The 25352-nt window shown below is 45.1% G+C and overlaps 1 protein-coding gene across 1 annotated transcript in view; it reads left to right on the forward strand.

The window, feature by feature from the left end:
• The window catches only part of TRAM2 (translocation associated membrane protein 2), a 61068-nt gene extending 36983 nt beyond the window's left edge, over positions 1-24085 (forward strand). Inside the window, exons 4-11 of the mRNA XM_053285447.1 lie at positions 1180-1296; positions 7582-7640; positions 10396-10480; positions 11242-11312; positions 12749-12853; positions 14721-14864; positions 16283-16452; positions 18616-24085. Coding sequence (XP_053141422.1) covers positions 1180-1296; positions 7582-7640; positions 10396-10480; positions 11242-11312; positions 12749-12853; positions 14721-14864; positions 16283-16452; positions 18616-18689 — 825 coding nt within the window. The 3' untranslated portion in view covers positions 18690-24085. The remainder of the gene's footprint in view (positions 1-1179; positions 1297-7581; positions 7641-10395; positions 10481-11241; positions 11313-12748; positions 12854-14720; positions 14865-16282; positions 16453-18615) is intronic.
• Positions 24086-25352: the final 1267 nt, after the last annotated feature.

Here is a 25352-nt window from a genome sequence, read left to right on the forward strand (position 1 = left end):
AATGGAAAGGTAGGATATATTTATAATCCATGCAGCTCAGTGTTCTCTCTAATTTTTTTCATCTGTGTGTGGAATGAGTTTTGTTCTGGGCGGCAGTATCAAGGCAGTGTGTGCACACATGCATTAAGGCTAGGGTCTTCCTGATTCACCCTGAGTGGGATCTCAAATGAATTGAGCGAACATCAAACAACGTGTGAGCACGCGCACACGAACACGCCTTAAGGAAAAGTGCTGCAGCTGCTAGTAATAATAATTTTACAAATATTTATATACCGCTTTTCATTTTGAAAAAGTTCTTAAAGTGGTTTACACAGAGAGAGAAATGAGATGATTCCCTGTCCCAAAAGGGCTCACAATCTCTTACTTGTCTGTTATGTTGTGGGCTAATAAGCTTGCTCACTATCTCAGTTCACTTGTTCACTTGAGATGCAGGCTTATGGTTACTCCTCCTTCTCCCTCCATCAATTGTGATTGATCTACCCTCACGTTTCTAACCTCCTGGCTGCTTTCATATTCCATTCCATTTCCCACCGTCTTATCTCTCCCCTGCCTGGGACAATAGCAAGTCACCTCTAAGTGTTACCTCTGCTTGTTTCTGAGGTTGGTTGATTAAAAGGAATTGCCCCCTGCAACAGACTCATTTATGGGTCTGTGGTGCTAGTGGCGTTGTGGTGTTCCTCCTTCCTTCTGCTGGGCTGATGGCAAAGGAGACCACCTTGGATGGAAGGAGGCAGAGACCATTTGTGAGCTGCCACTGCTGTTGTAAGAGATTGGGAGTCCCTGTGCAGCTGCTTCACAAGCATGTAACCATGGCACTGGGCTACAGCTGAGGAGCTCTCCTGGTCTCCCCCATGAGCTATTCTGTGCTAATGAAAGACCAGAGGAGCACTTATTGCTGTCGCCACTGCCACCACCGCCATATTGGAAAAACAGGATGTCTTTATTGCCCTCCAAAGCCCCCGCCCCCAGATGAAACAAGCTTTGGTTGCTTTTGCAGGGGGAGAAGGAGGTCCATTACTAGCACAAATAGTGACTGCTGGTTACGCCAAAATTTGTGGGCCCTTGTTTGGTATTCCCAGGTGGTTCTGTTTGAACTTAGGGGACTGCTATGCCCTCTGAGTTATTAGCTTTTTACATATGGGTAAGCGAACATTTTATTAACTTCTTATTTTCCTCTAGAAAATCAACCGACGGCTCCACCTTTCCAAGATCAAGCACAGCAAGTTCAATGAGTCTGGACAGTTGGTAGCATTTCATCTCAGCTCCGTGGTTTGGTGCTTATATGTCGGAGTAACGGTAAGACGTAGCAAGCAGGAAAGAGTTCATGCTTTATGCCTCTGTCTTGTGGGGATGGGGAGAGGAGGAGGAGCATATGCATGGTGGTTGCTTGTGTCTGAACAGTTTCAGACTGATTAGAGAGGACTTGAAGAACTTCTGTGTGTTCTCTTTTTTTAAAAAATGCATCCTTGAAATGGGCATGATCTGTTGACTGAAGGGGTTCCTTGTTGACAGTGAAGATATTGCTTTCTGAGATCTAGAGCTTAATTTATGATGATCGTGACTGGTCCCCCACTCCCATCTCAAACTTGACATTTTATGAACAAGTAACTTGACCTAATGGTGAACGTCAAGAATCCTTAATGGAACTTGGCTGCACAGGAATTTGCAGAGCCCTTGATGCCCCATTCAGAATTGTATGGACAGTTTTCTGTGTAGGCACAAGAATAAAGACCATAACCTGCAATTACAGGGGGCTGTTTGCTATATGTAGGTCTATGTTCAAAACCTGGATGCTAAAAATATTCAACCCATCAAGCAATATGATGCACTGAAACTACTTTAATAGGAACTTATAATAAGACTGTCTCAAGATTCTGGAAGAATGATTAACACACCATTTTTAGCAATATTTGTTAACCCAGCATGTGGAAACACTTACTGGCAGGACTCTGAGAAAATAGAACAAAACACTGCATGAATGTTCCTGAATTGGAAAAGACTTGATATTTACTTGTTGTTCAGGTCACATTCTTAATCTAAAGCAGGGAGTTGTGTGGCATATGCAAGATTTGTGGTGACAAGACTGGGCATAGAAATGTAAGTACTGATCCTTGAATGGACCTCAGCCAGTTTAAACTTGCCAGGATGAGCATATGCACACTCAAGATCATGTGCATATCCCACCCCCACCATATCCCTTTGTAAAGCTACCATATGGATAAAAGGGAATGCAAGTTGTCAGAAGGCAGTTTTGAAGTTGGCAGTCCAGCTGTTATGGTGAGGTCTGGTACACAAGACCCCAAGAATATAAATTCTTAGTATATGGATATTCATCGTAGATGTGCTACTACGCATCTTCTATATATTTATTTCTCTAAGACGTACCCATGGCTAATCCCATGTGTGGCAGCTCTCACAAGAGTTCACGAGCAGCTGCCAATTAGCCACGGGGACAGAGGAGAAAATGGTGGCGGCACCGCCGGCCAGCCGGGAGAAAAAACCGTGGTGGAAGCCGGTGGGCGGAAGGAGGCAGCCACGGAGGAAGAATGAGCTGGCGGGGGAGGAAAACGAAATGGGGCTGAAGCGGGGTGGGGGGGAAACAGGGAGAACTAGGGGTGCAGAAGCTCTGCACCAGGTCAGCTAGTATATAAATATTCAGTGCTACTACGTATATATAAATATTCATAGTAGATGTCATAGTAGTGTATAAGTATTTATAGGTATATACATATTCGTAGTAGTAGTAGTAGTAGTAGAACATGCTGACATTGCCTTGCCCCAAGACAAATTTTGGATTGCAGTTGTATAGCTTTCCTTACTGATACAGTGCTGTGATAAAAAATGGCCTCGTCTGTCTGTCTGTCTAATTCTCTTAGATGTGCCTGTCGCTAATCCCATGTGTGGCAGCTCTCGCAATAGTTCACAAACGAGGGGAGGGGGAGAGGAAGGCGACGGTGGCAGGGGAAATAGGGCCAATGGACAGGCCAGTGAACAGGCAGGCAGGGAGGGGAAGCAGTGGCGGAAGTGGGGGGAGTGGTGACCGGCCGGAAAAAGCGGCTGGCCAGAGAGGAAAAAACACTGATGGGGGGGGGGAAGAGGAGGGAGGGAGGGCAGGCTGAGAGCGAGAGAGAACTAGAGGCACGCATGCTCTGTGCCCGGGCCAGCTAGTATTTAGTAATGTTCCAGGAACCCCATTTGGCCCAGCCTCTTGGATTTCTCGATATGTAATGGGATTGTGTGTGATCCAGACAACTTTGCTTCAAACAAACCTTTATTATATTAAAAACAAAATAAATAATCCTAAACTACTATTGTTGCAATAGCAAACTGATAGCTTGGTCAACAGTAACTTGAAGCAAAGAAAGTGCTTGCAGCCTAAGGAGGTTGCTCTGAGTGCCATCTTCCAGGCTCTTCTTAGCACCCATGTGCTTGCCATCTGTTGCTGCTGCTTTCATGTTGGCCTCTTCCTCCATTGCCACATAACTTGGGACTTTGGATATAGCCAGAGGTGATCAGGTGTCCTTGTGTGGGCATTCTTTTGTTTTTTCCGTGACAAATCATAGTATTCCATTGTTTCAGTTTTCAGTGTTTTGGGGAAAGTAGATTTTTCTTTAGCTTATTCCTTTAACATGCTAAAATAAAAAGTTGTGGTTGGGTTTCAGTAGCTGAAGATGGCAGAGAGTGGGGGAAAGCTCAACTTTGTTTCCAAAAATTACACTATTTAAAACTTTTTTTTAAAAAAAAGTACTGGAGCTGGACTTTGTATTTTGACCAGTTTTGCTCTGCTATTGGGCCACAACCTAATGAAGCAGTTGAGGGCCAAACATCATATCAAGGTAACAGATGGATAAGAAGCAAATGGTTTGTGAAATAATGTCATCCTAACTCTCCTGCTTTCACAGTGTATGAGGCTGGCCTCCCAATAGAGGCATCAGATATTTAGGAAGCCAAGAGCTCCTTTTTGACCTTCAGAGTTGGATTTTCTTTATCTTTACTGGACATGGGCAGAATAGCCTAGGCCTTGCTCAGTTTTCCTTATCCCATTGATTGTAGCAGGTAGCTAAATGCCTCCCCTTGTATTTTCTTTGATCTCAAGAGCAGGCAAGCTTTTCAAGAGCTGCTTCTTAATCCTGGTTGAGACATTGTGCTGAACCATAGTTTGCACATGATTTCACGTGACATTGCAGAGCCTCATGCTTGCATGTCCCGGGCCTTCGCACACAATGGGAGGGGGCTTCAAACTTGTTAATCCTAGTTTAAAACAAACCAGAATTTACCATGATTCCAAACCCAGTGCTTCCTAGCTTGTTTTAACCAGAGTTTATGAACAAACCATGACATGAAGCGACAACTCTCTCTGAAGATGTGGCACTAATTAAGAGGGTGTATACATGGACAAGAACTGGGATGATGCCTATATCCCAGTTCTGGATTCACCTGACATGCAGTTGTTGGGTGTCGCATTTGAATAGGAGCCTACACATGTTGAGCCAAATACATGTAGACCCAGTCCATGCAATTGTTCCCGCCCCTTCTCTCTCCCAACCCCCACCAGCCCCATTTTGGTGGGTAGCAGTCGTATGGATCAGGTTTGTGTTTGGCACTATTTGAGCAAAATGGCCTGGGGACATGGAGCATGATAGCTTTGAGTGCTTTTATACCTGCTCCTTCTCCAACTTGGAGAAAGTCCTTACAAATATACTGGACTGGATACATCTGAGTGACTTTGCTAAAGTGATTAGGCTGACTTTAGATATTAGACCTGTTTAAAGTATGTGAGAAAGTTAGGTTTATCAGGGGATGGATGTTCTTGTTTTGAAAACCGTAATTATCTGGAGACGTGGCTGGCTTTTTTCAGATAGATACAGATATCTGAAGAGATAGCAGTGAAGTTCTCTTGATTCCATTTCTTTTATCTTTCAACGTATGCTTGAGAGCAAATATGCCGGATCACTTTTATTTGAGGGGTTTTGTCAACTAGGCTTTTATTTCCATTGCTTCCATCCCCAGATTCCTTAGGCAGTCCAGATTTCTTAAGCAGGGCTGGTTGTTGCCTAAATAAACATCTAAAGCTGCTACTGTGGCAGGGAGCCCTGAGAGCTGTAAAGTTTTGATGTGGGTTGACTTGAAAGAGGCTTTTGAACCTTTAAACAGGTTTTGATCCACTGCCACCTTGCTTCTCTGCAGTTGTTGTTGTCCAAACAATGTGACTTTCAATAAAAATGACTGACTCTGCATTCAGATCTCAAGTGCTAAATATTGTGTGTTGGGATTTGCATAGACTTTTCTGCTTTTAGTAATCGAGTTCAGGTGTTGGCAGACACCTGATGTAAAATTTACCTTTGTTTTTCACTAGAGCTCTAAGAGCAGCCAGCTGGAGCCAGGTATAAAATAGTGCAGAGAAGACATACATATAGAGTTAAGGAGCAGGGTGCCTCTGAACTCTTGATTAGCTCATTAACTGATTTTCTCCCCCCTCCCTTCAATACCCAAACTAAATAGACAGTCTTTTTCATATAAAAATCCACTCCTGGTTCCTCCCCGCCCAAACCTTTTGTTTCAGCAGCCTATTTTGAGAGGATGAGGGGAGATATTGCTATTATTATTAAGCAGTTTGAGAACTGGAAGCACCAATTACTGCGGATCATCCAGATGTATACCACTGGATCCTGATCTACCACCTTCTGCCTTCCCTTGGTGTGTGTCCTGCTCTCATAAGCTTTCTCAGAACTGTCTCATATTCTGAGTCTTCTCAGATACTGGTTTATTCCAACATGAAAACTGATTCTTATGGGGAGTTTCTGGGTGGAGGGTGTGTGTGACCAGTCCAGCCTGAAAACTTTCATGGACAGAAAGCCCCACAGCTACCTGGCTGAAATTTGGTTAGTATAAGGATCTGTCATGCATGAAATTTCCATCCCATTCCGACAAACAAGTTATAAGCTTTTATGTGATTTCCCATTATAGTCGATGGCTGAAGCATCAGGGAATGAAGCAAGGATAGCTGAGTGTTAAGCAACCATTGATCTTACTCTCTGTGACCCCCTTCTCAGCTTGCAACACAAGCAGTGTTCATGTAGGGCATGGAAATGATGGCTGTCCCTTGTTTTGGTCCCCAGGAAACTTCTACTAAAGGTAGACTGCCTCTGATCACAGAGACTTCATTTAGCAATCAGAGTTAATGGTCTGTGATTACAGAATGACTGGACTTCTTCCCCCTATTGATTAGGATATTCTTTTTGTGACCTAGTCAAAATGAATCTGGCCAATATTTAGATAGCATATGTACCCAGACAGGGAGCAGAATAATAGCCATTGTAATGCCTTTCCACCTTTACTGAGCATACTAGAGAGATACCAACCCCATGTTTCTGCTCTTTCCCATGACTGTGGTGCAGTTAAGATTCCAAAGAAGCTTGGCAAGGCCTTATTACATTTGAAAAAGGATGGATGGGGCTACACTCTCCCAGAAGGGACAGGTATGCAGTTTGGGGGCGCTCTTGGATCCAGGCCTCACCCTGGTGTCTCAGGTGATGGCTATGGCCAGGAGCACTTTCCATCAGCTTTGGCTGATTCGACAGCTGCGTCCATTCCTTGAAGAGAACGATCTCAAAACAGTGGTGCATCAGCTGGTAACCTCCAGGCTTGACTATTGCAATGCGCTCTCTATGGGACTACCTTAATACATAGTTCGGAAACGTCAGTTAATTCAAAATGCAGCAGCCAGACCGGTCTCTGGGGTAGCCTGGAGAGACCATATTATGTCTGTTTTAAAACAGTTGCACTAGCTGCTGATATGTTTCCAGGCAAAATACAAAGAGCTGGTTATTAAAGTCTTGAATGACTTGGGTCTGGCTTACCTTAGCTTTCTTCTGTATGATCCCCACCGCACGTTGAGGTCATCTAGAGAAGTCAATCTCTGGTTACTACCGGTACGTCTGGTGACAACTCGGAACTAACTGGGCCTTCTCCGCAGCTGTTCCTGGGCTGTGGAATGCACTCCCGACAGAGATTTGTAGTTTGGGCTCATTGTTGGCTTTAAGAGAGCCCTGAAAATTTGTTTGGTCTGGCCTTCAAAGGTTTTTTAATTGTTCTTAACTGTTTTTAAACGGTTTTTAAATTTGTTTTCATACTATTTTAAGCTGATTGTTTTAAATGGCTGTTTTTGTTTTTGGTTGTTGTACACCGCCCAGAGCCTTTGGATGGATAGGGCGATATAGAAATATAATAAATAAATGAATAATAAATTAATAAAATGAACGAATGTGGCACAGCAAATCTTCTTTGTGTCCACCTTCATTTAAAAAAACACAGGAGCACATACATATATTTCTGCAACTGCTATTGCTGTATGGGGAATTTGTACTTCTTAGGGTATACAGACAGAGAACACATGTTTTCCTAGCTTTAAAACCTTGAGTTTTGGAGAGGGTCTTAAACAATAACTTTTGGAGAGGGTCTTAAACAATAAATGTGAAGTCCAGCATTACCTTAGCATTGGCCACTAGCTTGTCATTAACAAGGTGGCAGCAACTGACTTTTCACTTTGCATCTTTTTTTCTTTTTCTTTTCCCTTTTCAGGAAGGATACTTTTCAAACCCCAAGAGTCTGTGGGAGAACTACCCTCACGTTCATCTCCCGTAAGTAGCCATTGTGCCATTTAAGCACAAGGACTTCCTTCCTCTTTAGGTAATCCGAGGTCAGGGGTGAGTGATTGTGACAGTAAAGAGATGTATCTGCTCTTCAAGTTGCATCTTCAAACCCTCTATAAATGATCAGGCAGCCCCCTCCTGTGAGCAAGGCTCATATTGCAAGTATTAGGGAAGGATATCTCTTTGGGAAAGGGAGCTGTTTCACACCCGCCAGAATGATGAAAACATGTTACGGCTGTTATGTGGGGTGCTTTTCAGACTTAATTTACAGCCACTATTTTATTCCTTTGCTTTGCTTTCTTGAGAAGTCTGACTGGGTACCTGCAGTTGTAGTAACTCCCTATAGTCTAGACGAGGGGTATGCTCCCTTTTGACACTGACTGTTGAACCACAACTCTCATTACCCCCAGCCACAATCTGGAGTGCCAAAGGTTTCTTGCTGCTGTTCTAGAGCCTGCAACATTGCTTCACTCATGCTGCTGCCAACTTTCTACTGCTTCCTTTCCCAGGGATGCCACTACCTCTTTAGTAGAAACAATTACCTGAGGAGGCATAGAGAAATGCAGAGAAGGGAACTAGACTTTCTCACCTTAACTGTACCTTAAGGGGCTCAGTTTAAGCCACAGGCAGTGTGTGTTCCAAGTTACTCCAAGTCTTCAGGCCTTCACACATCATGTTTAGGTGTTTTGGTGGATGATCAGCCCCATTGGCAGGTGTGTGTGTGTACCCATTTGCAGGTACCTGACTGAGTGTGGGACACATCTTTGAACCTTACCATTGCCACCGAGTCTACTTTGGCTCTGTCTCTGTGAAGGACTCTGGTATGCTCCTATAGGCCTCATTTCTGCTGGCGCTGAAAGTTAGGTGATACTTGCCTCAGCAAGATGTTCATTACAAAGCTTCTAGCACTACTTGGCCAAATAGCATGTTACTTTTACACCAGTGCTAAATTGCTCCTTGATTTCTCATTACATTTCTGTACCATCCTTTGTCAGTGACCCCACTCACTGTGTAAAAAAAACCCTCAACGCACAGAACAGTAAAAACAGGACCATAATTTAATTAAAACGGCAACCAAACCAATCCATAAGAGGAGCAGAACAAGGCCATCACACTATCCAACTAAAGGCCCAAGTGAAAAAGGCAGTGTTCAACTCAACAGTTTCAAACCATTTAGGATTTTCTAGGTAATGACCAGCACCTTGAATTGCACCCCATGTAAATCTCTTGGGACAGGAGTCTGGCTACCACATTCTGCACTATCTGAAGCTTCCAAATGCTTTAGAAGGGCAGCCCCATATAGAATCCATTGTTCTATATCTTACATATTTACCTGAGTCTTAAGATGACTCCCTTTAAAAAAAGGTTATGCCTGTATTTATCCAAAAGGAAGAGGACCCTGAATTTAAGGGGTCGAGGAGGAGAGCTGGTCTTGTGGTGGCAAGTATGACTTGTCCCCTTAGCTAAGCAGGGTCCACCCTGCTTGCATATGAATGGGAGACTTGATGTGTGAGCACTGCAAGATATTCCCCTCAGGAGATGAAGCCGCTCTGGGAAGAGCAGAAGGTTCCAAGTTCCCTCCCTGGCAGCATCTCCAAGATAGGGCTGAGAGAGATTCCTGCCTGCAACCTTGGAGAAGCCGCTGCCAGTCTGTGCAGACAATACTGAGCTAGATGGACCAGTGGTCTGACTCAGTTCCTATGTTCCTATGTAAGATGACTTTCCCTCAAAAAAGAAAGACACACACTGTTTTTTAAATTACATATAGTAACTGTAATCAATATACAAAAAAGACACAAGTCTGCACATAATGAAATGCCTCCCCCCTCCTCTGCATGATTGTTGGTGCTTCAGAAGCACCAGCACTTCTCATGCTGCATCTCACTGTTTGCCTGTGTGAACTGGGAGTGTCTGTTCACTAATGCTGAAGAGCAGAGGTTGAGTTGCTTGTTGTTGCTAGCGAACAAGGTTTACTTCCAATTAAGCAGCTGCGGAGCTTGGTGAAAGCTGGGCGGGGGCAGGGTGAGAGCCCCAAGTGGGTTTACTTTTGAGTAAGCACCGCCTGCAGAGCTTGGTGGAAGTGTGTGTGCTCCAAGCTCTGTAACTGCCTACTCGGAAGTAAATCCCACCTGGAACTTCTTTTCAGTGAAGTGTCTCTGTGATTATAACTTTAAAGATATGTTTAACTTCGTGTCTGTGGAAATCAGTGGGTTTGATTTGATAGCTTTGTACTCTTGATCTGACCCTTCAAATCCAAGTCCCTCCACATGGCAACCCAATCTCCTCTTTGATTACACAGGAGTAAGTCCCACTGAGTGGGACCCATTCCTAAGTAAGTGTGCCTCCAAGCCTCTCCTAATCTCCTCCCCTTCCGCAGCACAACAAGAAGGCCTGTCAATCCAGAATATAGGGGGTAGATACACCAAATTGGCAGCAATGACTCATTTCCCTTTCTTGCCCTCTGTTGCACAACACTGTACAGTAGTGCAACAGTGCTTGGAAACTTAACCACTTGCAGTGGGAATTAATGACCGTTTTGGAGCACTGAGTATTTGTGGCTCTTCTTCATCTTCCAAGGTGGGGTTGGGAATGTTCAGTCTCCCAAGATGCCTTCACCACTGAGCTGGAAAAGGCTGGTGTTCTCCTTGCAGTCAGCAAAGGGAATGTTAAAAATGTAAAGCTAAGACCTTTGCTTGATGTGGATGCATAAGAAAACATGTTGTTGCTTCTTCTTAAATGCCAGGTTCCAAGTCAAGTTTTTCTACCTTTGCCAGCTGGCCTACTGGCTGCATGCACTGCCTGAACTGTATTTCCAGAAGGTGCGAAAGGTGAGTGTCAACCTGACCAACTTTCTCTGCTGCAGCTGGGGTACCTGTTTGGGTAGCTTCCTTCATAGCTATAAACAAAATGAAATTACAGGTGCCCAAATATCTAACCTGAAAGTCAGGAATAGCTGAGATACACTTCCTCAATCCTGGAATATATTTCAGAAGGCACTTTTATTTTGCTTATGTTTGTGAAATTCTCCATAGCAAAAGAACGTGGGGAGATGCTTTCTACCAAGTCAGACCATTGGTCTGTCTAGCTCAGTATTGTCTACACTGATTGGCAGCGGCTCTCCAAGGTTCCAGGAGGGAGTCTTTCCCAGCCCTTCCTGGAGATGCCAGGGAGTGAACCTGGGACCTTCTGCATGCAGGGATGCAGATGCTCTTCCACTAAGCTATGGCCCCATTCCCTAAGGGGAAGATCTTACAGTGATCATGTGTAGTCTCCCACTGAAAGGTAAACCAGGGCAGACCCTGCCTAATAAGGGGACAATTCATACCCACGACCACAAGACCAGCTCTCTTCCCCCATGGAGGAGAAGACTTGTGAGTACAAATACCATTTCAATTACAACTGAATACAGTTGTGATCCCTCCTCCATACAATGAATTGGCACGTGCATTTCTTTATCATGGGACTTTCAGGAGCCCTGCGTCTATGCCATAGTTTAACTGACAGCCAATGTTGCTGGTGCTGCACCCAGCCCATGGCTTGCCTGCCTGAGATTAACATTGGCTGTTTGTGGTCTTTCCTTGCTTTCCAGGAAGAGATCCCTCGTCATCTGCAGTATATCAGCCTCTACCTGGCACATATAGCTGGAGCATATCTCCTAAAGTAAGTGCTACTGAGATCAGTTTAATGGGTCTATGGGAAGCTGTCCTGCCTTCAAATCAGAAGGAACTCAAGGGAGTCTTTACTTTTTTCAGTTTTTCCTCCTTTACAATGCTGAAGTTGAGGGTGTGTTCTTTTATGTATAATAAAAATGGTAGTGATTCTCAAGCATGCAAAAGAGATATTTTCAGCCTGATTCTGGGTATGTTACTCCCAAGTTAAGTTCCATGGATTTTAGTGGGACTTATTCCCAAGTAAATGTACATAGGATTGCAGCTTAATTTAACTTGCTCACACAAAGGTGATATGCTGTATAACAGCAGCATACAGGTCTTTAGACCTCTTTGTTATGTGTATGACAGCATTTGTTGCAAAGAGGACCCTAGCCAGTTTTGGTTAATGGATGCTCAGATATTGAGCCAAAACCAATAAGATGTTCAGCAAAGACGAATGTAAAATCCTGTGCAACTTGTGCATTTGAAAAAACTCAAATGCACAAGTATAGAATGGAGGAGACTAGGGTTATGCAAGCCGGCTCGCTTTGACCCAGGCTTGACATCGAGCTGGCCCAGTTTGGGTGGTCCAAATTCGAACCGGTCTGGCCCTCCAAAGAGGGCTGCTGTTCTGAGTTCGAACCGGACCAGTCCCCGGTTCAAAGAACCAGCTTGCAGACATATATACAAATATTTATTTATTTATTTATTTATTTATTTATTTATTTATTTATTTATTTGTAAAGTGGGAATTCTTGAGAATTCCCCTTTACAAGGAAAGGGGACATCCTTAATCCTAATGGTAAAGGCAGTGGGGTAGGGGGTAGTGAAAGAAAGCAGCCTCTGTCCACCTCTAGAGGAGGCTACGGCAAAGAAGCGGCAAGGGCTCCTCCAAGCCTCCCACTGGTCTCCCAAATGACAGCCCGGGACAGCTATGGCCTGGTTCAGGCCTCTGCACACGTGTGGAGGCCATTTTTGTGACCTCTGTGCATGCACAGAGGCCACTTGCATTGCCACACATTTTGCATGGTGATGCAAATTACCTCTGTGCTTGTGCAGAGGTCACAAAAATAGCCTCCACGCAGAGGCCTGATGCTAAGGTGAGGAGGTCATGGTATGAGGTTACGTTTCAGTGGTCGGGGACTGTGGGGAGGCTTCATTTTCCATCATAGCTCTTTACCTCCCCCATTGTCTAGGATAATTAACAAATTCATGCAAATTTGCTTGGCTTTATAAACTGGCTGCACAATTTGTGGTGTTTGGCATAAGCACAATAATATTCAGCTATGATCTTTGTAAGACATCTAGTGAAGCAAAGACTGATTAACTTGGTTCTGCCCATAACCAAGATACAGCAGTTAGTCTCTGGAGCAAGTACTGCGGCAAAAGTCCAATGGATACTCCATGCTTCTACCATATTTAAACCTTGTTCCTCCACTTCTCTAGCCTCACACGCCTGGGAGTAATCTTGTTGTTGCTGCAGTACACGGCTGAATTTTTCTTCCACTTGGCTCGCCTTTTCTACTTCACGGCTGAAAACAACGAAAAGCTGTAAGTACTTGAGTGTGCTTTGGTGGTGAAGAGGTGGCTTCCCTGTCATGCTTAGATGCAGCTAGTGAGGTCCGCTGTGTGTTTTACAAAGCAGAACTCCTCTGTGAGTCTAGGGCCAGAAACACCTTTTCAATAGTGGTGTGTGTGTGTGTGTGTGTACGCACTCACACACGTGTCCGGGGGGCGAATGGGAGCGTACCAGCTAATCGCAACCCCAGGCATCTGCATGTTCAGCATTTGTCTGCAAAGGCAAGTTCTGAACGTGCAGACAGCTGCGGGACATGGCATTGGCTAGCTGACATATCAGCATGAGTAGCATGGCTACCCAGCATGCTCCCTTTTGCCCCTGCCCTGTGCTCAGCTGGATACCTAAACAGGGCTCTAGTGTGCTTTGGATCTAATTTAGATAATACAGGTTGAGTATCCTTTATCCGGACATCCGGAATCTGGAATGCTCCGGAATCTACCACGGCATGCACCGTGACAAAACAAAAAAACACCTCAGCTCACTCGCTCGCAGATTCCCAGTTTTGCTGCTTTTAAACATGCAGTCAAAACTTGCTTATTTCAGAAGGCTGTTAGTGGCAGAGGTTTTGTCTGTTATTCTTTCTAGTTGCAGCTCTTTATTGTGAAGCTTTTTAATGTTTTTTGTGTTCTCGCTTTGGCGCTAGAGGGAAAAGGGGGAAAAACCCTCCTCCACTCCCTGCTCACTTTGGTGCCTGCTCTGTTGGGACTACAAAAATAAAATACAGTAACCTTTCATTACTGCCCAAGAGATGTGTCCAAGATATCTCAAGAGATGTGTCCAAGATATCTCATTATGCAAATTTTCCAAAATCCAAAATAATCCAAATATTCCAAAATATTCCAAAAAAATATTCCAAAATCTGGAACACTTCTGGTCCCAAGCAGTCCGGATAAGGGATACTCAGCCTGTATTCCTATTTAACATCTTGTCTTATAACCCAAAAAATGATGCTCACAAACAGGACTGTGTGTTCCATGCACTTCTAAAATTAAATCTGGTACAGAATTAGCAATTCCAAGAATTTGTTTTCACCTTAAGTAATCTTTGCCCTTGATCCCCCCCCCAAGCACTTGCAGCTATATACTGTGTTGGATTTACTTATTTTTTTAATTGGAACAAAGGCGTGAAAGGAAATAGATGAGTGTATGGAGTTTTATTTGGAAACCTTTCTGGCTATATAGTCTGGAGAGTTTAAATCCTTTTTCCCTCCTAAAGCATGTAATCTTCAGAGAGGCATGAAATTCCCAGTATAGAAGCAATTTGTATACTTCTGGTGGTAGGATGGCTTTCTGTTTAGCAGAAATTTGATCCCCCCCCCCCCAGTTATCTGGTATGAGAGGTTGGCTGTAAGGTAATGGAGATTAATGTTTACCTACAGTGCAGTGCAGTCTAGATGTAAGGATAAAGAGATGTGCACCCCTCAAAAGAGACCTTCCGTACCTTTTTAGCTTTAATCCATTAGGAGGATATTCTTTCCACATGCAGTCTTTCACTGCAGGCCAAGGACTAGGTTACCTTGTTTAAAACAAGAGTGAGCAATGAGATGCTGTATATCCATAAAACTTAATTTTCTGACTTGGTGGTTACAAGTCACGGTATACTTGATCCCAGCTTGACATGTTGTTGCTGTATCTGCAAAGCCAGTAGCCAAGGGTGTTTCCTGAGCTGCCTGACCTCTTGATGCAGTAGCTGTCCACACTTTCTGGGTGCAGACCAAGTACTCATAAACACAGTTCCATGTTGGCAGTGGATGTATCCTGAAGTGCTCTCCAGTTAGGTCTAGCATATTTAGCTTACTGTGTTTAATGGTGGGATGGTCTTCTGTTTAATTTCACCAAGGTTTAATGTATGGGCAGTGGTGTTCGTCACCTCCCGGCTCTTCACCCTCACCCTTTCCGTGCTGGTCATTGGCTTTGGGCTGGCTCGGGTGGAGAATCAGGCGTTTGACCCTGAAAAAGGAAACTTCAACACTTTGCTTTGCAGGTAAGGCTCTGGTGAATTCTTCCTTAGCAGGGGAAGGAAAATGGTCTGACTAGGATAAGAACTGAGTTTAACTCCTTATTCATTAGAAATTTAGGTCTGATGCAGATGTAAGACTTCTTGTCTCTTGGTTAAGAAATTGGAAGTAAATTTCAAGACTGCATGCTCGGTCTATGTAAAACTCCCACCATCCATTCCTGACTGGCCTTAACTGCAGTTAATTGCTACTTCAGCACCAACATTAATTGCAGTTGTTGCTAATTGGGAATTCCTCTCTAAGCCATGGTTTGACTGGCAAACCTTTGTTAAGAGGGAATCTGGTAGCCGTAACTGGGGTTAATTTTGGTGCTGCTATAATGCTTAATCATAATTATGGCTAGGAGGATACAAATGGGAGGAATCGCTCTAAAGGGGTGGAGAGGCTGAGGTGAGGGAGAGCCTCATCATACTCTAATTCTCTTACCTGTGGCTTAACTAATCCGGGATGTTACCTGTAGACGAGCCCATTACTTCCTGCCCGCTTTATCTCTAAGAGAAAGAGGGCCTACAAAAGGAACAAGGTAATTAGGCCATACCATCATGGAATTCCTTGTCTGTATAAATGAAGGTGGCAGTTTTTTGGCATTACAACCCTAAATAGATTTATCTCTGAGCCAGCTTGCATATGTCTAAGTAGGCCATGGCCATGTGCAGCTAGGGCCCTGAATGAGCAGATTCTGCTCATCCTGCCAGCATTCTGTTCCCCTTCTCATAATTGCGTGGAAAGGGTTTATTTAATAGGGATGTGCATGAACTGAGGTTTGTGCATGGGTTCAAGCACCGAACCAGTTCAGACGAGGTATGAACCGGTTTGACACCACCAATGGGGGTGGATGGAGCAGTGAGCCGGATCTTTAAAAAGGAGGAGAGGAGGTCCTTACCCCACTGGCACCGCCGAACCTGTGCATGCACCTCAGTTTGTGCACACCCCTATCATCTGGACCACCCCTACACATGCCATTAGGAGGGGAGCAGAACATGCTTGTCCATGTCCCTGCCTGTGAGTGGGGCTTGCTCCAACCAACTGACCCTTTCACTTCTGCAAATAAAGTGTTCATTTGAAGGTGCTAGCCATAATTTCAAGATTCCCCCCCCCCCCCCCGTCATGAGAGCTGGCTGTAGATCAAAGCAAATGTCTCCTCGCTCGCTCACCAGGACAAAACTTGTTGGAAAGGGGAAAGCACTGACAACTTGGGTTTGCCAGCCTCAGTTATCTATTTTCTTGCGGCTTTCAATAAGCGAACCAGCTTGGTGGCAAGACAACTAAATGCGTAGTCTCCCTCATTGGTCTTGGGCCCAAGTGGTACTCCCCTTTTGGTGTCTCCTGAAAACTGGACGGGCGATTGCTCATTCTAGCCTGCCTTCCTCCTGCCTCCTCCTAGGATGTGTGTGCTGCTTCTGGTGTGCTTCTCACAGGCCTGGATGATGTGGCGCTTCATCCACTTCCAGCTCCGGCACTGGCGGGAGTACTGGAACGAGCAGAGCGCTAGAAAAAGAGCTGCAGTCGCTATCCATAGCAAACAGCAATCCAAGACGGTCAAAAGGGAGTCAGGTGAGCCTCATGCTTGGGTGTCTTAAACTGGTGTCTGATTTCAACTAGGCCTACAGTGTTGAATCAACTAACTGGTTAATCCATTTAAAACCTTCTTATCAACTACAGAGCTATCTCTGGTTAACGGTGCAGCAAATTTTATACACACACGTACGTGTGTGTGCGTGTGTGTGCGCGCGCACCATCTTAGAAGACACATTCCCTCATGTGGAAGAGGTGAGAGAATGAATCATGTAAGATGGTGTCTCTTACGACGCATGTGAAGTAGGTGGGCCAGTGGTCTGGCCTTTGGGTATGGCAGTTTGGTATCCTTATATGTGTATAATATTAAAAACCAAGTTTGTTCTTTTTATTCAACTATTTTATTCATATCAAATTTAATAATTAAAATGTATACAATTTAATCAACAGAGATTGTAGTGGATGCTGGAGTTTGTCCTTGATCTGTGTCATTCCTGGCCTGTCTGGTGTCAAATAAGGAACTTCAGTGGGGCCAGGAAAACAGCCAGAGTACCCTTTACTGATATATTAGTGGCACCCAGAAGCCTCCCAGTTCCCCTACAGCTTTCCCCACCATCACCCTGTGGGATGTGAAAGCAGTAAAGCCCTGAGAATAGTCTGAAGATGGGACAGGCCTGGGCCCTGAAAGTTGCCTGGATGGAATGTTATCTGAGAGCCATATATAAGCTGCTGTTAGCTCTTTGGTAGGGGTGTGCACGGAACCGCGGAGCTGCGGTCCGGCACTGGGTGGGGGGTTCCAAAAGAGTGTGTGGGGGGGCTTTACTCACCCCTTCAAGAATTCTGAAGTATATATTCGAGTAAGCGGGCGGCATACCTCCCTGCCGCCCGCTTCACTCCCCCTCCTCCGGCGGCGCGCGTTTCTCCTTAAATTTCTGGCTTCAATTGCAATCGGGCGGCAGGGTAGCTCCCAGTCCCTGCCGCCCGGCTCTTCCATACCCCCGTGTCTCGGCTGGCGGCCGCCCCCTGCTTAGTCACAGGACCCCTGCCACCCCTTCCCTTCCAATACACAGGCGGCCGGCAGGAGAGCTCTCCTGCCGACCCCGTCCCCTTCCCCGGCTCGGCTGCAAATGGCTTCTAGGAAGCCTTTTGCGCGCCTGCGCAAAAGGCTTCCTAGAAGCCATTTGCAGCCGAGCCGGGGAAGCAGCGAGCGGGCGGCGGGAGAACTCCCTGCCGTCCGCTCGCTTCCCCGGCTCGGCTGCAAATGGCTTCTAGGAAGCCTTTTGCGCAGGCGCGCAAAAGGCTTCCTAGAAGCCATTTGCAGCCGAGCCGGGGAAGGGGACGGGGTTGGCAGGAGAGCTCTCCTGCCGGCCGCCTGTGTATTGGAAGGGAAGGGGTGGCAGGGGTCCTGTGACTAAGCAGGGGGCGGCCGCCAGCCGAGACACGGGGGTATGGAAGAGCCGGGCGGCAGGGACTGGGAGCTACCCTGCCGCCCGATTGCAATTGAAGCCAGAAATTTAAGGAGAAACGCGCGCCGCCGGAGGAGGGGGAGTGAAGCAGGCGGCAGGGAGGTATGCCGCCCGCTTACTCGAATATATACTTCAGAATTCTTGAAGGGGTGAGTAAAGCCCCCCCTATTCTTTTTAGAACCACCCACCCGAACCAAAACCACCCCGTGTCCGGACCGGTCTGGAGGCCTTTAGAATGGCCTCCGAACCGGTCCGTGCACATGCCTACTCTTTGGAGGGAAAGTAGGCTGTACTTGTGACATATAAACCAACCATATGTTCTCACACTGCAGTAGGGCTACACAACTCCAGCCCTCTAGTTGTTCTTGGACTACAACTCCCACCATTCCCAGCCACAGTATGCTAATTGCATACTGGGAAATGGGTGGGAATTGTAGTCCAATGGCTGCAGTGCCCTGTCCTACAGTATTAGAGGTGAGGGGGAGAGAGAAAGCTAAACACATACATCTGTAACAAGCTCCAGATATGTTGCCTACAGAGCAGTTCAGCTCATACTGTAAAACCTCATGCTTGATAGGCAAAGTAAATTGTTGGTTTCCTTGTGGGGTTGTGGAGTGCGCAGCTGAGGCCAAGGAAATGAAGAAGGCATACCATTGTAACTTTCACCCTGAAACTTACAATTATTCCCAGTGAACCTTTTTAACCAACTGCCACTTTTCCTCCCCGATTCCCTCAGGCTACCATGAAAATGGAGTGGTAAAAGCAGAAAATGGTACCTCGCCACGGACCAAGAAACTCAAGTCTCCATAGCGCCAAAGCACAACCTGCAAGGATGTTGGAGGAGGAGGAGGAGGAGAATGAAAGGATGGGGACTCTGGGACTCGGCAGCAGCAACCTCCTCTTGTCCTCTCAAGCTCCACCTCCGATGGCTTGAACACACATCATGAAAAGATCTCTGCCTCCAAACAGTTTGCAGTAACAACCAAAAAGCCCCTTTCCCTTTACAGTGGGGCTTAGGAACACCAAACACTTTCCCCATTTGCAATGTATTGCCTTCTTTTCCCTTTCCCCTTATTTTTCAACGTGTTCTTGCTCATTCTTGTCCCTAGAAACATCTTATAAGTCAGTTTTCCACCAAAATCTATTCCCTTAAACACTTCTTCCTCTCCACTCTCATTGCATCCAGTGATGCTTTGACTTGGAGAGATGGCAGCTTTAGGACATGTGTGGTGTTGCCATGGGAATAGAACTTTTGAGTGGTTTCTGGATCTTTGACCTCACCCCCCCCCGCCCAACCCCTTAAGATGTTGCACTCTTGCAGTTTGTGGGGGATGCAGTTTCGGTCATAGTTGTGGAGTGAATGTTATGGGTGTCCCCCCCCCTAGATTTCATAATGCATCCAGTAAGCTTGGTGAAATGTTTGGGATGTGTCAGGCCTTCACAAACATGATGGAGACATGAACATGGAGCTGTGCTAAGACAATTCTCAGCAGTTGCCATTTTAGCTCCAGTTGCATTCTGGAGAGTTGGACAGAAGCAAACATCTTTCCCACCCTTTGTCCTAGCACGAAATAGAAATCATTCTTATCTTAGCAGGAACTGAATTCTCTCATAATGCCAGCAAAGAAACCTGCTGGCCTAGCTTGTATGTGACATGCTTTCCATCTCTTTCCAACTTACAGTGCCTTAATGAAGGAAAAGCTTTGCCATTCTCACTCAAATGGCAGCATAGGGTTTGCTTGTAAGGTATAGCCTGCATCTTCCTTGCTTAGCAAGCAAACAGTTCTTATACCTTGATAGAATATATATAAAACAGGTTTCCTTCATGTAAGTTCTGGTGTAATCTTCATGTCTGAGTCCATCATGTTTGTGCTCATGCTCCATCCATCCAAATATAGGAGAATGATATTGTTGCTCTTTGACTCTTTCCTCCCCTTCTTGTCAACCATTCACTCACCAGTATTGTCCAGTGGGAATTGAACCCATTTCTGCTCTGGCCACTTGTGGCTCCTGAAAATGCTGTGCTCCCTGCCCCCGCCGCCCCGGTACCTAAGGCCATATAGGTTGCTTCCGCCTAGAATGCTGGGCAATCCGGTTCCTAACTCCTTAATACATGGATGAGTTATGAAGGGGAGGAATTGAAGCTGCCTATTAATGGGGGAATTGTTTTCCACAGAGTCTGTTACTTTCTTGTAGAGCTGGTGGATGGAATCAAGTCAATCTACCTCACCCTTTCCTAGCTGCTGCCTTTCCTTTTTGTTTTTGAAGGAAATCTAGCAGTGTCAGAGTATTTTGGGAGAGCAAAGAAGGGAATTGGTCTTTCACGCAAGAATGTTTTGGTTCTTGGTTCTACTGTGTGCTGTTTTCCAGAAATGGTATATCCTGCCCTCCTTAGTGCAGTCCACATTGCCACATTCAGCCACACAGTTCTGAGTCCTGATACTGCTTTAAGCCGCAGTGCAGCTGGATTGCCTTATGAATGTTCTCAACATTTGGAGACCCTCTGGATTGTAGTTCATCACTTAATACAAAGAAGGGATATTGAGGCTTCCATTTTCCTTGGTCATAGCTGAGGCTCCTCTATGGCATCCTCTCCTGCATTCTTGATCACAGCAGCATTTCCTTCTGATGGATGTAGATGAGGAAGTGTGTGACTTTCATCAAGAAGTAGGCATCGGCTAGGAAATGGCAGCAGTGTTCAGCAGTCCTTCAGGATGGGTGGGATGGATGTGCCTCTGCTGAAAGCTCAGACTGAGACTGGTGCATGTCACTCAGGACAGCAGATGCCTAGTTTCTTCTCACTTGTATCACTTTACAAAGTTGGACTCTTAAAAGTGAATGGTGCCGATTTCAATTTCACCTTGTACTTTTGTATGGTTTTGTCCTCTTGATCCCATGGGTTCCCTCAGTTGGGTCCACACAACTTGGGATCCACCAAGCCAAATACTGTGTATCAGCCGTGTGTCTCATCCCACCAGGGTTTTAATATATTTCTGATTTCCCTGCTGGGGCAATAAATCCAAGGGATTGCTAGGCTCTGACAGGCCACTATGCATGGCTGATGGCTTGTGTTCTAGCTTGGCCAAACACATGCCTGTGTTTTAGCTTGGCAGCAGGTGGTGTGGGCCTATCCTCAATCAGTGTTGTTTGGTAAAAGGCGGTGAACAAGATTCCCTAGCAGCTTATAAGGATAGCTGGGTTTAGTCTGTTGCAGCAAAAATAGCAGAGCATCTTGTAGCACCTTAAAGACTAACAGGTTTATTGTGGCTCCATTGTTGGTAGCCTAGGGTCTTGCAGCATTTGAACTCCTTATAGTATTGGAACTGCTGTAGCATCCTGTAGATTTTCTCCTCCTCATTCTTTTACTATACTTCCTAGTGCTGGCTAGCAACATGTAAAGCAGGTAACTACTGGAGAGCTTCCCCGGAGCTGGCCATTTCCTTTCCCTCCAAAAACTTGGAATGTCCTGATGAGGGATTTTTCTGAGCCAAAGCCAAACTTCTCACATTGTGCCTGTCGCTCCTGGGCTCCCGTTGAGCCTGAAGTATACCTCATCCTTGTGGTTTTTATATAGGAGTGAAGGACGAAAGTGGGTAGATGCTGGTGCTATGTAGGTCAGGTTGGGTGGGCTAAGCCAGCAGGATCTCTGTTGGTTCAGCCTAATGGAAACCAGACCTGCCTTCATTCTGCCCACCTACTTCCTGCAAATGATTGGCCCCTGTTCCAAACCAAGGGCCCGTAGTTCAAAGCTGGGGCCTCCCCATGTTTCATTAGACCCTAACCTGCTGTGGTTCAACGACCTTTGCCAAATGGGACTTCCCTGGTTTTGCAGCAACCTAGGTCTGTCTTTTGTCTTCCAAAGCAACTTGGAGAAGCTGCAGAAAACAGGCTTCAGCCTGCCCAACTTGTCCAACTTCTTTTTTTTCCCCTTCCCCTGCACAAAGTTGTCAATATACAATGTAGTGCATTGCAGTTCATACAAGTGCCTTACATTGCCACGTAGCCTTTCATACCTTTTTGTCTTTTGTATGCGTATCTGTCTATATATACTTTTTGGTGCATTTCACATATGTACGCTAGTTTAGCTATTCATAAAAGGGACAGCATTTGAACATTTTGCCTCATTTTTCTATGCCTTTTTTGACTGTAGGTAGGTATTCCTTGGCGAATATAAAATCCTTCTGCCGCTTCACTGGAGCAGTTGTGGACACACACATCTCTGTGGTATTGCTGCAATATGTATTCCAATAAACAGGTGTGCTTGCTTCCATTACCTGCCTTGAATTCCAGGTAGCTTGCATTCGTTCGAAAGCACTTTTTGCAAATAAAGCTACAAGGAGTCTCATTCCTGTTGTGGTGGTATCTGTGGGCAGAACTGCAGTTAAATGAAGTTCTGAGACTCATGGGTTGGGGGTGGGGCGTGGTTCCACGATGCAGCAAGGAAGCTTCAATTGGAAGAAGGGGGATGTAAGAAGCGGGATTTTTAACCCTCTTTCTCCCCTGCAGCACTTCTGCTGATCACTGGTTCCTCCTTCTGCTGCTTTTACCCTTGCAAGGGAAAAATACAGGTACTTGTTTCTTTTCCTTGGTAGGAGTAAAAGCAATTAGAGGGGAAGTATTAAGGAGCTCTTCTGCTCTGCTCCTAACGTTCTGCTTTAAATTGCAGCCTCACCAGCTGCATTTTGTATGTGTTTAAAAATTTCCACACACTAAAATAGAACTACACATAATATGTAGTAGTTAGACATAGTATTGTACACATAATGTGTAGTAACTATGTAGTAGAACTACATAATGTGTAGTTCTCTCTTGGGAATTCATAAGTGCATGTGTACACACGCAGACTTACTCCCACAAAATGGGGAGAGTGCCCATATCAATACTGCCACATTTGACTCTGTTTCTAATTCAGGGTTACATCACCTCTGTCTTCCAGGTTGACCAACAGAAAGCTTACCTAGAATTGTAGTTGATATCTAGATCGTTACAAAAACCTGGGGAGAGGAGAGCTGGTCTTGTGGTAGCAAGCATGACTTGTCCCCTTTAGCTAAGCAGGGTCTGCCCTAGTTGCATATGAACATGAGACTAGAAGTGTGAGCACTGCACTGTAAGATATTCCCCTCAGGGGATGCAGCCTCTCTGGGAAGAGCAGAAGGTTTCAAGTTCCCTCCCTGGCTTCTCCGAGATAGGGCTGAGAGAGATTCCTGCCTACAACCTTGAAGAAGCCACTGCCAGTCTGTGTAGACAATACTGAACTAGATGGACCTATGGTCTGATTCGGTATATGGCAGGTTCCTATACTCCTATGAAATAGGGCTCATGACTCTGATGTATCAAGTTGCTGTGATTTTTGATTTTTTATTTGGTGGGGGAAGTGTTCCTTATCTTCCTGCCTCACCTATTCTAGATTGAGAGGTCTTTTCCTGCCTGTCTTGTCCTAGGTGGATCAGAAGATATGTAGCATTATTTTGCAGATCTAGCTATAAACTTTCCAAAGCTCAGTAAATAGATACCTTTGCACAGGAGGGCATTAAAATTTGTATTCTTGAAAATAGTTTAGTGTTGGTTTTTTTAAAAAAAAATCTGAGGAAACTATAATTCCTTTTAAGCTTCCTGCCCACACAGCCCTTATGTGTTTAGTGGCTGTTTTTAGAAAAGTCAATGGATACTATATAATACTAATCACAGAAGTTGTAAATAACCTACTTTCAGTCTGGATAGAATTAGGGCTTTATTCTATTTCCGATGCTACAGATGAAAACCAGGTACCCCAGATACTTGATCTTGTGTCTTCCTGAAGAATGGCCTTCATTATCCTGAGTGCACAGCTGGATCAGGATTGTTACCAAGGGCTTTGTAAATGTAGTCTTTATATGAAACCTATATATTCTTATCACTGTACTTTAAGTGAATCCTTTGCACAGGCAGGGTACAACAGAAGATGCTGGATGTGTGCATGTCTGGGGCTTCCCCCCATTAATTTCTAATTATCATGGACCAAATTTCAGTCACAAACCTGAGATAAAATGCCTGGTCTTCCATATTTAATTTTAAACTTCATGTTTCTGGGGAAAGATTTTCAGGATTTCCTTCTCAATAGTTGTTTGTTCCCTGTCATGAAAATACAAATTTTGTATGGATTTTTATAAACAGATCTGTGATGCAAATATTTTCTGAAATAAAAAGGCATAGAATGATCAAAAGTGCTACTTAAAGAACTCATAATTGTGCATTCATGTATTGGTCAAACATCTGTACCTCAAGAAACATTGCTCAGTGGTTGCTGCCATACAGCCTTGAAAAGTTTGTGCCTACGACATGGTGGATTCGGTTCCCAGTTTGCCTGACTAAGAGAGAGCAAGGGCCTTAGCAAATTCTAGGTGTCATAATTTGATGGCAAAGCACATGTTTTGCATGTACAAGGTCTCTACCATCTTGCACACCACCTCACCTCGGATCCTTTTAACTGGAAAAATCCTCTGAGATCAGATGTGCAGCTGCCAGTCAGAGGAGATGATACTAAGTTAGATGGACCAAGTATCTTCATACAGCCATCGGTTTCATGGACCACACAGTCTGCAAAAGGCAATCCACGGAGTTCCAAACCCCGGCTGGATCTTGCAGATCCCAACTTCTCTATGAAGTTCACCTTGGGCCAGTCACTATTCTGAATAACCAATCTCACAGAACTGTTCTGAGGATAAATTGGGGGCAGGGGTGGGGAGCATGTATACCACCCTGTTCTCCTTGGAGGAAGGATGGGATATGAGATGGTGTAGCTTTTTGTTCTAAAAATCCAATTCCTTTGTTGGGAACTACCAGTCAGTAATGATCCAGTTGGGGTTAGATGATGAACAAATATTCTTTCTCTTCTCTCCTTCCCCTTTAGTGGCTTTGCAGGAAACTCAGTGGTGAAATAAGTCTGTTATGAGCAAACCTTCTAGGTGTTGTGTGTGCAGATACCAGGAGGACTGGAAACAAAGTACATAGAACTTGGAACAGCAGAAGTAGCCACAGACCACTCTTGAGAAAATGCATAGAAATGCATTTTCCATTTATGTCAATGATTTCAAAAGCACAACTGTGGTAGGCAAGTGGTGCGACGTACAGAACTCTGCAGCATTGACAATGAAATACCCACACTTTGTGCCTGACCAATATTGGGCTATGGCTATTGTTAAGAGAGCTGTAGGGGGACCTTCTGCCTTGACACTATGATGTGGGGTGCCTTCTGAAGAGGCAGACACTTGGCCCCTGTGTAGTGTGTATGTACCCTCATGAGGTTCTCTTGAGATAAAGGTCCATTTGAGACTTCCAAGAGCACTCCTTTGCCTAAACGTGTGACTCCTAGTCAACGGTGGGTAACTTGGCATCCTCCTAGGGCATTGTTAGGGAGTGAAGTAATTGTGTATTCTTGGACTCTTGCCCATATCCCAACCATAAGCTTTATTTCTTGACATTCCTCCCCCCCAC

This window comes from Hemicordylus capensis, chromosome 1 (assembly GCF_027244095.1).
Source record: "Hemicordylus capensis ecotype Gifberg chromosome 1, rHemCap1.1.pri, whole genome shotgun sequence".
Taxonomy (NCBI): domain Eukaryota; kingdom Metazoa; phylum Chordata; class Lepidosauria; order Squamata; family Cordylidae; genus Hemicordylus; species Hemicordylus capensis.